The 12,073-nt window shown below is 38.0% G+C and overlaps 1 protein-coding gene across 1 annotated transcript; it reads right to left on the bottom strand.

Moving 5' to 3' along the window:
* Nucleotides 1-6,787: 6,787 nt before the first annotated feature.
* LOC126495471 (zinc finger protein 431-like) lies at nt 6,788-9,176 on the bottom strand. The gene is made up of 3 exons (XM_050133051.1): nt 9,116-9,176; nt 8,862-8,922; nt 6,788-7,733 (listed from the first exon to the last, which is right to left on the bottom strand). Exons 1-3 carry the CDS (start codon nt 9,147-9,149, stop codon nt 6,788-6,790), a joined length of 1,041 nt encoding a protein of 346 aa, XP_049989008.1. The 5' UTR covers nt 9,150-9,176.
* Nucleotides 9,177-12,073: the final 2,897 nt, after the last annotated feature.

Here is a 12,073-nt window from a genome sequence, read left to right as displayed (position 1 = left end):
GTTATATATGTATTGTTTGCATCTGTATGTGCACAGTAATTACAGAGGTCAGAAGAAGGGACAATAATCCAGAGACTACAGTTATGCCAAGTCTTACCTACCATGTGGGGTATGGAATGGAACTTCAGTCTTCTGTAACAGTACCCAGAACTCTTAATTGCTGAGTCATCTCTCATGACCCACTTCTTTCATTTAAAATTTATCTCTGTACATTATTAATTAAAAGACAGAACATTACTTTCCTCTATTTTGCCTTTCCTCCATCTCTTACCAAATATTTCCCTTGTAGTGTCTCACCTGCTAAGTATGTGTGAACAAATATCCTGAAATATGAGATTACAATCTGATGACTTTGTTTTATTAGTTGTAGTTTTGTGGTTTAGGGGCTGACAACACTGTATTTGATAAACAATTAGGAACTTCAGCCCTACTGGTGGCTTATTCTATCACATAGAGGGGAATTAAACTGTTTTAAATCAGTATCAGGAGTCTGACTGTGTTTAGGCTGTCTTGGACAGGAAACAATGAAGAAGAGAAAACTTGAGGTTGGAAATACCTTAGTAGTTAAGTGGACTGAAGATTCTTCCAGAGTAACCAGGTTCCATTAGCAGTACATGTTGAAGCTCAGTACTCTCTGTAACTGTTCTTACAGCATCTGCTGGCCTCTTAGACACCATATATGAATGGGACACAAAGACATGCAAACTAGAAAAACACCCATACATATGAAATAATGAGTAAAAATAGTTTTTAAAAGTAATCACAACAAAACCATATACACCAAAGAAACTATTTTTCCAAAATTCTTTTAGTACCAGTACTCCAGACAGAGTGAAAAGAATATCATTGTGAGTTTCAAAATATGTGCTACATAGTCTACATACACACACACACACACACACACAGAGAGAGAGAGAGAGAGAGAGAGAGAGAGAGAGAGAGAGAGAGATAGCGAGAACACAAAACTGAATAAAATTTCAGAACAACAGAATTAGAATATTGGGGCAATATAATACTTTTTAAAATCATTTCATGTGTGAGATGGGGAATAATTAATGTTAGGCTGAGGTAGGAGATTTGAGATATTAAAAGGTGGACAGCATTGGAAAGTCAGTGTGGCATTTTCTACTAATTCCACCTGGAGGGAAAGAACTTGGGAAGGGGATAAAGTTTGTAAGATTTTGTAAATTAAGAGATGGGATGAATTGTTCTGGGAGAAGACGGTTTTGGGTGACCCAAAATATAGTTTCTTTGACTCATGAATAAGAAGCTCAGTGGCCACTAATGCAGGTATGCAGGGTGCCCAGCCCTGAGTAGTGAGGTCCAGCTTCTTTTACTTGTACCCTACAGGTGAAAAAGAAGGTCCCAGCTGATGTCCTAGGACACCAAGGACATATCCCTCCTTCTCTATTACATAGAGGGAAAAAGGATATGTTAAATCTGGGGGATGAAGAGCTGGGGCCTGGATATGGGCTTGCTGGAGTCTCTGAAAGGGTTTAGTAATGGGATGGAGAAGGGGCTCATGCAGAGAGCCAAGAGCTGCCTTGTATAAGGGCAGGCGAGGAGAGAAAAAGAGGGGATACAGAAATGCAGGAAGCCAGCTATTTCTAACAATGATAAAACCTCTTTTGTGGAAGAAACTGCAAGGGACTGAATTAGTTTCCTTCTGTCTAGGGTAATAGCCTTTTGAGTTGGAATTATAGTTAATCCCAAATAAATGACCTGAGTGGGTTGACAGTTGGGCCTTAGAAGGCGAGACTCGATAGCCCCTTTTGGACAGGAAATTTAAAAGAGCATAGGTATCAGTTTGCTGATCTCCAAAGATGGACTGCAAAGTAAAATATCACATACTGTTGAGTTAAGACTTAGGGAGAGACAGCGAGAGAAGCTCTGAAGCTAAAGCCTGACCAAACAGGTGTGGGCAGTCCAAGAATCCTTGGGGAAGGATAGTCCAGGTGAGCTGTGTGGAGAGGTGAGTGTCAGGATCAGTCCAGGTGAAGGCAAAGCTGTTTTGAGATTGTGAGCTGAGAGGAATAGAGAAAAAGGCATCCTTGAGATCTAGAACTGAGAAGTGGAAGGTGTCTGGGGGGACAGTGGGAAGAAGTGTGTAAGGATTAGGCACTACAAAATGAAGAGGGACCGCTGCAGAGTTAATGAGCTGGAGGTCTTTAACCAGGCAATAGGTTCCTTTAGGTTTTTTAACACCAAGTATAGGGGTGTTAAAGGAAGAAGAGGTGGGGCAAAGTAGGTTTCTTTTTTTTTTTTTTTTTTTAAGATTAGAGAAAATAGGCTTAAGTCTCTTAAGCCCCTGGAGAGAGAGGGGATACTGAGCTTGGGTAATGTACTTAGTAGGATCTTGTAATTGAAAAACAATGTGGGAATGGTGTTTAGAAACAGAGGGATTTTGGGTGTCACAGACTTGTGGGTCATCCTGGGAGGATGGTAGAGGAAAGCACTCGTAGAAGTAGACATTGGGGCTGGAGATTGGGAGGCTAGAAGGAGGAGGAGTGGAGCTGCTGGCAAGTTGGTGTAAGGTGAACAGAAGGAGCAAATGAAATGGAAGCTCCTATATTTGCTAAAAGAAATCTCTTCCCATAAGAGGTACCGGGAAAGTTGGTAAGACTAAAAATGAATAAATGAGATAAATACCCCTAAAAACACAGTTAAGTGGTGGGGTCTGCTGAGGTAGATAAGGCTGTCACCTTACTCCAACAATACTAAAACCAGGAGAGGTAGGCCCCTAGATCTCCCTCAGTACCGAGTATGTGGCTCTGGTGTTTAAGAGAAAGGAGATGGGCCTTCCTAACACCATGATGTTTACCCATGGCTCCCTGTTACAGCTGACGGTTGTGGTTGGGTCCACAATTTTACTAGTTGTTGGCCATAGGAAGAGATTTGTCTCTTTAGAATATTCTTAGTCCTCTGAGACAGGCACATTATAGGGATTGAAAGGATCAGGACTTTGAAAATTTATGGTCCAAGTGGTGATCTGAACGTATTAGTCTGTAGGAAAATGTCAATGATCTGTAAATATAGTTGTCAAAAAAAAAAAAAAAAACCAGTAGAAGATCTGAAGGGGGTGGATCACCACAGCTAAGAGGATTCAAAGAGAACAGCTGAGTGAACTTGTCCTCAGGTACGGCACAAGCATTGCCCTCTCTCCATTTGATCTGATTTCCACATGCAGAGCAACCCCACTAACAATTCACTGCTCCACAGCTCTCTGTAAATGCCTGATTGTCCAAGTCTTAGAGGGATTTCACTTTAAGTCCCAGAATTTCTTAAAAATCCGCATTTCATTGGGAGTCACCACAGGTCACGGCTCCTGCAAAACTGAAAACTTTACAGTCATCAGGGAAGCAGACTATGACCACAATCAGAAAAGTCATTCTTCATGACGGCAACTTCCCTTTATTTCCTTAAAGGAAGTGTAAACTACAGCAGGGGACCACCTGACTTTTATCCTTGTGCTCTCCCATGGCTGACTATTTACCACTTTTGGGCGAAACTCTGGTGGTTTTCTCTCCTCAATCAGTTTCTCTCCTCAAGAGTTTTCCTTGTTTAGTGGAGATTTGGGCTCAGAGACATCTTTGTGCACCATGTCTAAGTTAGTTTATGATGCTATTATCCATCTTGTATTTCTTTTGGGTCACAAGAAGTGAGGTAGAGATGAACTCAGGATCTCCCATTCACACCTCACTGCTATAATGACATGTTCATAGGCTGAATAGATGGCTCAGCAGATGAGAACACTGGCTGCTCATCTACAGGGCTGGACTTTGAATCCCACAACCACCAGAGGAGCTTACTACTCTTTTTAAATCCAGTTACAGGGGGTCATATACCTTCTTGTGGCTCCACTGGCCCCTGGCATCCACTTGGAATATACACTGAGAAATTCAAGTCATCAGGGTTAGCAGCCACAAATTTTATCCCCCGAGACAATACTACAGCATTAATTTGGGGTTCTGAGAAAAGATTATGAACAAGTGTTTAGTCTGCAGAATAACGCATTCCACACAAAAGGAAAAAAAAACATACCAGTTTATCATTTTAAATTGTTAGATTTTATTATTCAAATTGTACTGTTTTCTTCTATTCTGCAATGAAAACATGTTTACAATCTGAAAAGGCAATATTTTACTGACTTAATGTTTCAACTTATCAGGGTGATGGCTCAGTGGGAAATGTGTATGGTGTGCAAAGCTGGTGACCTAATCTTGATCACCATATGAAGTGAGACAAAAATCAACCACACATTGTTGTCTTATGGTCTCCACATATCTGTCAGGCCTGAAACCCTACAATCATATTACACATACTTACAATAGAAGCTTTTAAAAATACATCTTATTGATATTACATTATCTGGCATCTATAGATAATTCCCTCAGAAGAAAGCAATTCCATTAGGACTTCAAGCTGTACTGTGAAATATGCAATTGATGACTGATCAGCCGACATTATTACATCTCTACCAGTCCGATGTAGAGGTTGGTTTGGATCCACATTTGAGGTATTTAAGATTTTTTTATATTCTCTATTAAGCATGTTAACATTAGCTTTGTTAAAATATGTTGACAAAAAGCAAATGTTTGAGTACATCATGTACCATTATATTTACACTCAAGAGACTGAGACTTGAGGTTTCTCAGTTCAAATATATCCATAATTACTGACATACAAGCTAGGCTGGGTAACAAACATCTCAAGGGAATTTGTAAAGATATGAAAAACAAAACCAGGAACAACAATCCTCTACCCTTTCACAGACACCCTTACTTGAAAAGCATGATCAGACACTGCCTGATATTTTAACAAGCAATGTAACACTTAGATGACGGGCATCTGATTCTTAACATTTCAGCAGAAAAATACCTATCACTAAGGGAAAACACTGTAGGAGATATACAAAAGCCACAGAAGGAATACAAAGAGCACAAAATAAACTTCACTAAATGGGTTTGTGAAACATATAGAACACTTTAATATCTGTCTCAAATGCTGAAATGTAGAAATCAAAATGCAGTGATCTCTACCATCAGTCTTCAGTGTAAATAATTAACTTTCTTCATAGTGAAAAAGACATGAGACAAGAATTTCTTAAAACTATAGACAATTGTGATGTCTAAAGTCTTTACCAAATCATTTATATAAAGAGGGTTTTTCTTTTACAAGAGTTCATTCCATTTACCTGATATCAAGATGATACAAAAAGTCATTAAAATATTTATAGGGCTAGAGACATGGACAAGCAGTTATGTTCAGTTCATTACCAGCAAAACAAATTCAGGTTTTTGAGAATTTCCTGTAGATCCTGCTACAGGAATACACAAAAGTCTAACCTTGAGAACAAGCACAAAGATTCCCAGACCACACTATGATATCATATAATTCAAATCAAATCAAATCTACAAGCAAACAAACTTTCACTTATGTTTGTCTCCTCTGAATATTCATTCATGTAACACAGGTGTTGAGGCATTTAAAGGCTTACTATCAGAGTTTTTCTTCATCATTCATGGGGTCATATAATAGAATGCAAGCATGTAGACTTGGAGTTAAAGAAATAAATCCTTCTCAATTGGTGGCATCATTTGGGATGTTTTAAAAACACCTTTCTTCTGAAAGAAGTTTGTCATTGGGGTTCTGCCTGAGATTGTACATCCACACACCATTTCAAGTTCCTATCCCCTGGCTCATGCTGCAGGCTGAGGACGTATGTTCTTAGCTTCCCAATGTGGCTGCCATGTCTGACACTTGACATGATACATTTATGGTGATCATATAACCCTCTGGAACCCAGGATCAAATTAAACTCTTTCATAAATTGACATAGACATTATGTTTTATCACAGACAAAGATGAGGCACTCATACGCATCTATAAATTTTACATCTGGATAAGTGTATTTATGTAATTGAAGAAAATATTACACAATGCTTGAACCTACACCTGTAGATTTTTTTCTTCACAAGCTTATGTAAGTAACTATGTGTTGACTGAAGATATTACCAAAAATTTATAGTCATATTCCCTTCAGTATGATTTTTCTCAGTGCCTCAAAGGGTACTGCAATATGCAAAGGCTTAAATAGACTTATTATTCAAAAAAGTTTTACTCTTGTATAAAGAATACTAAAAAGAGGAAAACTTTACCACACTCATTATACTTAATGAGTTCCTCTGGCCAGAGTCTGGTGGCATACCCCTTTAATCCCAGCACTCAGGAAGCAGGGACATGTGAAATCTCTGTTACTTCAAGGCCAGTCTGGTCTATGACAGACTCCCAGTGCTACAGAGATACCCTGTCTCAAAAAATTAAAAAAAAATTCTCTGCAGTATGATTTTTTTCTCATGATTTTAAAGACTGATGATACCTACATAGGCGTTATTGCATTGGCTAAATTTATAAGGTTTCTATTCAGTATGTGTTCTCTGTTGGATGTGAAGACTTCTACAACATACACTGGCTTTACTACATTGATGGCATTTATAAGATTTCTCTCCAGTATGTGTTCTTTAATGTTTTTTTGGAGACTACTAAAGTGTGAAAAGGCTTTATCACATTGATTACATTCATAGGGTTTTACCCCCATATGTGTCATTTTGTGTCTTTGGAGTTTGCAGAGCTGTGAAAAAAAAAAACGCTTTATCACATTGGTTACATTCAAAGGGCTTCTCTCCAGTATGTGTTCTCCTCTCCAGTATGTGTTCTTTTATGTCCATGAAGCTTGCCATGACTTGCAAAAGCTTTACCACACTGATTACATTGACAAGGTTTCTCTCTACTTATGTGTTCTTTGATGTACTCGGAGATGACTGTTCTGGGAATAGACTTTACCACATTGATTACATGTGTAGGGTTTCTCTCCAGTATGTGTTCTTTTATGTATGGAGAGACAATAGTGATATGCAAAGAATTTACCACATTCAGTACATTCATAAGGTTTCTCTCCAGTATGTATTTTTTTATGCTTGTGAAGTGTGCCATAATCTGCAAAAGCTTTATCACACTGATTACATTGATAAGGTTTCTCCCCAGTATGTATTCTTTTATGAGATTTGAGATGATGCAGGTGTGCAAAGGCTTTACCACATTCAGTACATTTATAAGGTTTCTCTCCAGTATGTGTTCTTTTGTGATTTTGGAGTTTAGAGTGTTGTGAAAAAGCTTTACCACACTGATTGCATTCAAAGGGCTTTTCTCCAGTATGTGTTCTTTGATGTATGTGAAGATAATTGTGATATGCAAAGAATTTACCACATTTAGTACATTCATAAGGTTTCTCTCCAGTATGTGTTCTTTCATGTCTGTGAAGCATGCCATTGTCTGCAAAAGCTTTATCACATTGATTACATTGATAAGGTTTCTCCCCAGTATGTTTTCTTTTATGTGCTTTGAGATGACTCGGGTATGAAAAGGCTTTGCCACAATGATTACATTCAAATGGCTTCTCTCCAGTATGTGTTCTTTTATGTTTTTGGAGCTGATCATGACTGACAAAAGCTTTACTGCATTGATTACATTCATGGGGTTTCTCTCTAGCATGTGTTCTTTCAGGTATTTGGAGACAACTGGTACCTGCAAAGGCTTCATCATATTGAACACCATCGTATGGTTTCTCTGCAGAATGGCTATTTTCATGCATTTGAAGATGAATGTAACATGCAAAGGCTTTAACACATTGAGTATATTCAGAGGGCTTGTCTCCAGGATGGCTTCTTCCATCCCTGCAAAGATAAGTGACACATGTAAATATTTTACCACATGCATTAGACTGATGAATCTTAATAGCTTTATGAACTAATTTTATACTTTTGTCTAATTATAAAGAGGAATCAGATTTTAAGTTTTGCACTCCTGGTACTTTCCTTCATCATGGAGTGTTTTGTGTCTATGAAGAATCTGTGATGGTAATAATAAGAGTCATCATTTCATAGACCACATTTATAGCATCATTTTATATGAGATTTTTTACATATTTGAAAAGAACCAGATGAATTCAGTTTTAAATAAGCTTTACCATATTTATTGCATTTTTAAGTTTTTCTATAATATAATACATACTATATAAGAAAGTGTGCCAGGACAAACAAAACTAAGTATACAGTCCAACACTCATAGGACTTTTCTTCACTGTGAGTTTGTCTTCCCAATAAAGTTGGAAAACTAATTAAATATAAACTTATATCAAATTCAAATAATCTATTCAATGTTGAAAAACAAAATACCTTTCACATCTTCTCATTATTCTGAGTGAGGTCCAGTCCTTTCCATAACCTGAATGTTCACTTACTCGTGTTCAGAGTGACATATGATATTCTTATTAAATGATGAACAAATTTTTTTTTCATTGAATTTACACAGCTTCACTTTCTGTTCCTCCAGCTTATGTGATACAGGGATTAAAGCTTCTCCACAAGAGTCTTTTTAACTCTCATGATCTCACCCTTTCTATAGGGTTCATAATATCACAATTATATGAGTAACTCTACCTTTACTACAGACTGTTTACTTCTCAGACAGATTTTGACATGTACTTATTATCTATTCAATGTGTATGCCTTGTATAATATCAGAGTTGTATGAAACTAAATGGATTGGCTGTTCTATAATATAGTTATCAAGGGGCTATAATTCTAATGGTGGTGTCAGATAAGTCATTGTTTATTTCTTTTCTTTATTAGAGGAATGCCTTAAAAACATTGATATTGCGGCATATGATTTAGTGAGAAATTGATAATGATCAATATACTTTAATCTGTTCATATGTATACTGTTGCTTTGCTTTAAATCTTCTAGGACACATTACAATTTCTTCAGAGGCAAATTTATATCCAGTTGCACATGAAAATTACCTTTCATGTCTTCTAGGACTTTTGCAATGTTCTTCAAAACTATGGTCTTCCCAACTGTAGCCTAAAATATAGTACCAGAAAATATAGGATATATTATTGGGTATTGTAAAAAAAAATACTAATTTAAGTGAACCATGCCTTGGTTATTCAGCTCATATCTCAAACTTTCTCCAACAAAATTACACAAGAGTATCAGTAACCAAGACACAGTTGTCCTTTTCTTTAAAAATATAAGGGAAAGTTTACAGTCTCACCTATAGCAGTGAGATTCCTGTATGTCTCCAGCATCACATCTTTGTAGAGACTCTTCTGAGAAGGATTTAGCAAAGCCCACTCATCCCGAGTGAAGTCAATGTGCACATCATCATAGTTTATGGTATTCTAGAATAATAAAACCAACAGTAAAACAGAGTCTGATCCTGATATTGTAAATGGATACTTCTTTTACAGTAATATATTCACATGATTCTGGTATGTCCCACACTTCTTCCATGACATAGGTATTATAACTACCTATGTATATTACATAGGTAATTACCATGTTACTTTAGAAAGAAACTGAACAGGAGGACCACATTGCCATTCCCTGGCCTTTAAATAGGATACAGCCTTGAGAAAGAAATGCCAATGAGCAGACATACAGAGACAGACAAGCAAGCAGATCAGTGCTACTGAGAACACATCAGAAAGATTGCATAGACAATTATTAACTACAAAAGAGATGGATATCTTGGGTATATTGGCTTATGCCTTTAATACCAGTATTCTATGTAAAAGCTGATAAATTAAATTGAGTTGGGTGCCAGCCAGAGCCTATGCAGTGAGATACAGTTTAGCCAGAGTTACAAATTGATAAAACTAGGTCTCCTCCCCCAAATGCTGGGAATTGAACTCAGGACCTTTAGAAGAGCAGGCAATGCTCTTAACCACTGAGCCATCTGTCCAGCCCCCCTTTATTCCATTTCTTAATCATTTTATGTCCTCAAATTGTGAACGTAGCTATGTCCCACTTTTGGATGCCCCCCATTTCCTAAAGTATTTTTCCTTTTTTAGCTGCTCCTTTCAATATATATCTTCAGTAGAGTTACCACTAATATCCATATGACAGAGTCTATCCTACACTGTTTTGAGATTTCTTCTTCAAATGGAGTTAATCAAAAACTCTTCACTTTTGCCTCAGGTAGATTCTTGGGACCATGGCAAAATTCAACCACATCCTTCACCAAAATATCACAAGAATGACTTCTAAGCAACATACTTAAATCCTACTCTGAAACCTCTTGATCTGGCTCCTGATATTTCACATCATTATCCAGGTCACATGTCAGTGGATATTAGCATAAGTAAAGAATCATCACAGTACAATCCACAGACCCAGAGAGGAAGGTTGTAGTAGGGGATGCATTGATTTCCCATGGGAAGAGAAAACAGATTAGGTTTTTATGAGTGGACTGGGAGCAACAACAGGAAGGGTCATGGGAGTAATTGAGGATCAGAAGGAGAGGTGACTGAAATAGAGAAACTTTTAGGGTTGATGTGGAAATTTACTGCAGTAGAAACTTCTGCAAGCTATGACGGTGACATTAGTGAGGACTCTCAATAACTAGAAATGTAGATGCGTCATCTTCTGTAATGACAGACATATGGCTCCAAATAGTGGGACTAGAAAAGAAAGCCAGCCATAAATTATTCAACACATACTTGTGTTGTCTGGAAAATATGTCAGGGAACTGGTGTCTTAACTTGGTGTAATGGCAAACCAGTGACTGGACTAAATTGAGGCCCAAACTAAATCATCACTGGCTGGATGAGAAGGAAGAAGTTGGATGGCTCAGAGATTTAGAGTAGAACAAAATTTAAGTAACAAAAAAGAAAATAATGGCCAATAATGACTCCTAGCTCTACTCTGCCTGATAAAATCATAGATTGTTTCCTATCCTAATTGTCATCAGAGGGGTTTCCTCTGACAATTGATTGTGGCAGATGCAGAGAACTTCACCCAAACACTAGATGAAGCACTGGAAGGATGCAGAAATTTGGATGGAAGTTTGTATAGTGGCCAGAGATGTCAAGGACACCAGAAAAAACACAACCCAGAGTCAACTAAGCAGGGATCATAAGGGCTTAAAAAGCCTGACAGAGCAATTATGGAGCTTGCAGGGTCTGAGTCCGATCCTCTCTATGCATATTGTGGTTGCTTTGCTTGGTGTCTTTGTGGTGTCTGTAAGAATGTGAGCATTTCTGACTCTTTATATTGCTCTTGGGACTCTTTTCCTTCTACTGGGCTGCCTAATTTCCCAAAAATATGAAGGTTTGTGTCTAGTCTTATTGTATCCTGTCATAATATTCAGTTTATATACCTGGGAGGCCTACTATTTCTGAAGAAAACAGAGGAACAGTGGATCTGAGGCAGTGGGAATCTTGGGGACTAGGAAGAACAGACAGAGTTTAGGCTGTGGTCAGGATGTATTGTATGAGAGAACAAATAAAGAGAATAAACAAAAAGAAATGAAAAAGCAGCTTTAATTCTAACTTATGATCCTCATACTCTTTAACAGCCCTATGCTGTTCAAATATCCAAATTCACCTCTGATAATCAAGAAAAAATATTGTTTTGTGATAGCTTGTAAAATCAATAAACAAAGTAAACTATTCAGACATATAATGGCACAGGATATATTCCCATTTAGAAAGAAAGAAATGTGACTGGTGGTGGTCCAGGCTCCAATTTGGGCAGACATTTCATACTCACATACACACCTCAACAGACAGAAAAGCAGGTCAGCAGTCCATGAAACTCCCCCTCTCCTTTAGTTCCCATAGACACAATCCCACAGCAATTCCACAGCCTTCACCCATGTAGCCATATCCCCACACCCAAACTGGGTGTGAGACCCCTGCTTATGAGCAGGTCAAACAAGCCAGAAGAAGAGGTAGGTGAACTCAGACTAAGACTCCCTGATGAAACATAGTCCACATGAGCCATTATAAATCTAGGCAGACTGCCCAGGAATTGATCTCCTCCACTCTTTGAGTACCTCCCCCACACTACTCCAAATCCCACTTGCCTCCTTGTCACTCTGCTTTAGTGCTCAACATGTGTTGGGATGCTCTGTTTGAACAAAAGGCACACCAGCTGCTAGAAGTCCATGTAGGCCACCTGCCCACAGACATCCCCACTCTCACAGTTCCCAACACCACACTATTCACAT

Source organism: Alexandromys fortis, unplaced genomic scaffold (genome assembly GCF_014885135.2).
Source record: "Alexandromys fortis isolate MF-2015 unplaced genomic scaffold, M_Fortis_MF-2015_v1.1 scaffold_501, whole genome shotgun sequence".
Taxonomy (NCBI): Eukaryota; Metazoa; Chordata; class Mammalia; order Rodentia; family Cricetidae; genus Alexandromys; species Alexandromys fortis.
The sequence above is the reverse complement of the archived record's forward strand: the minus strand, read 5'-3'. Positions and strand labels throughout refer to the sequence as shown.

What these genes read in the sequence shown, in the direction of transcription:
- LOC126495471 (XM_050133051.1), bottom strand. Translation starts at nt 9,149, where the DNA reads ATGCTGGAGACATACAGGAATCTCACTGCTATAG. An exon ending in CAGGAATCTCACTGCTATAG is followed by an intron (nt 8,923 to 9,115) that starts GTGAGACTGTAA and finishes ACTATATTTTAG; the next exon opens with GCTACAGTTGGGAAGACCAT. An exon ending in AGTCCTAGAAGACATGAAAG is followed by an intron (nt 7,734 to 8,861) that starts GTAATTTTCATG and finishes TTATCTTTGCAG; the next exon opens with GGATGGAAGAAGCCATCCTG.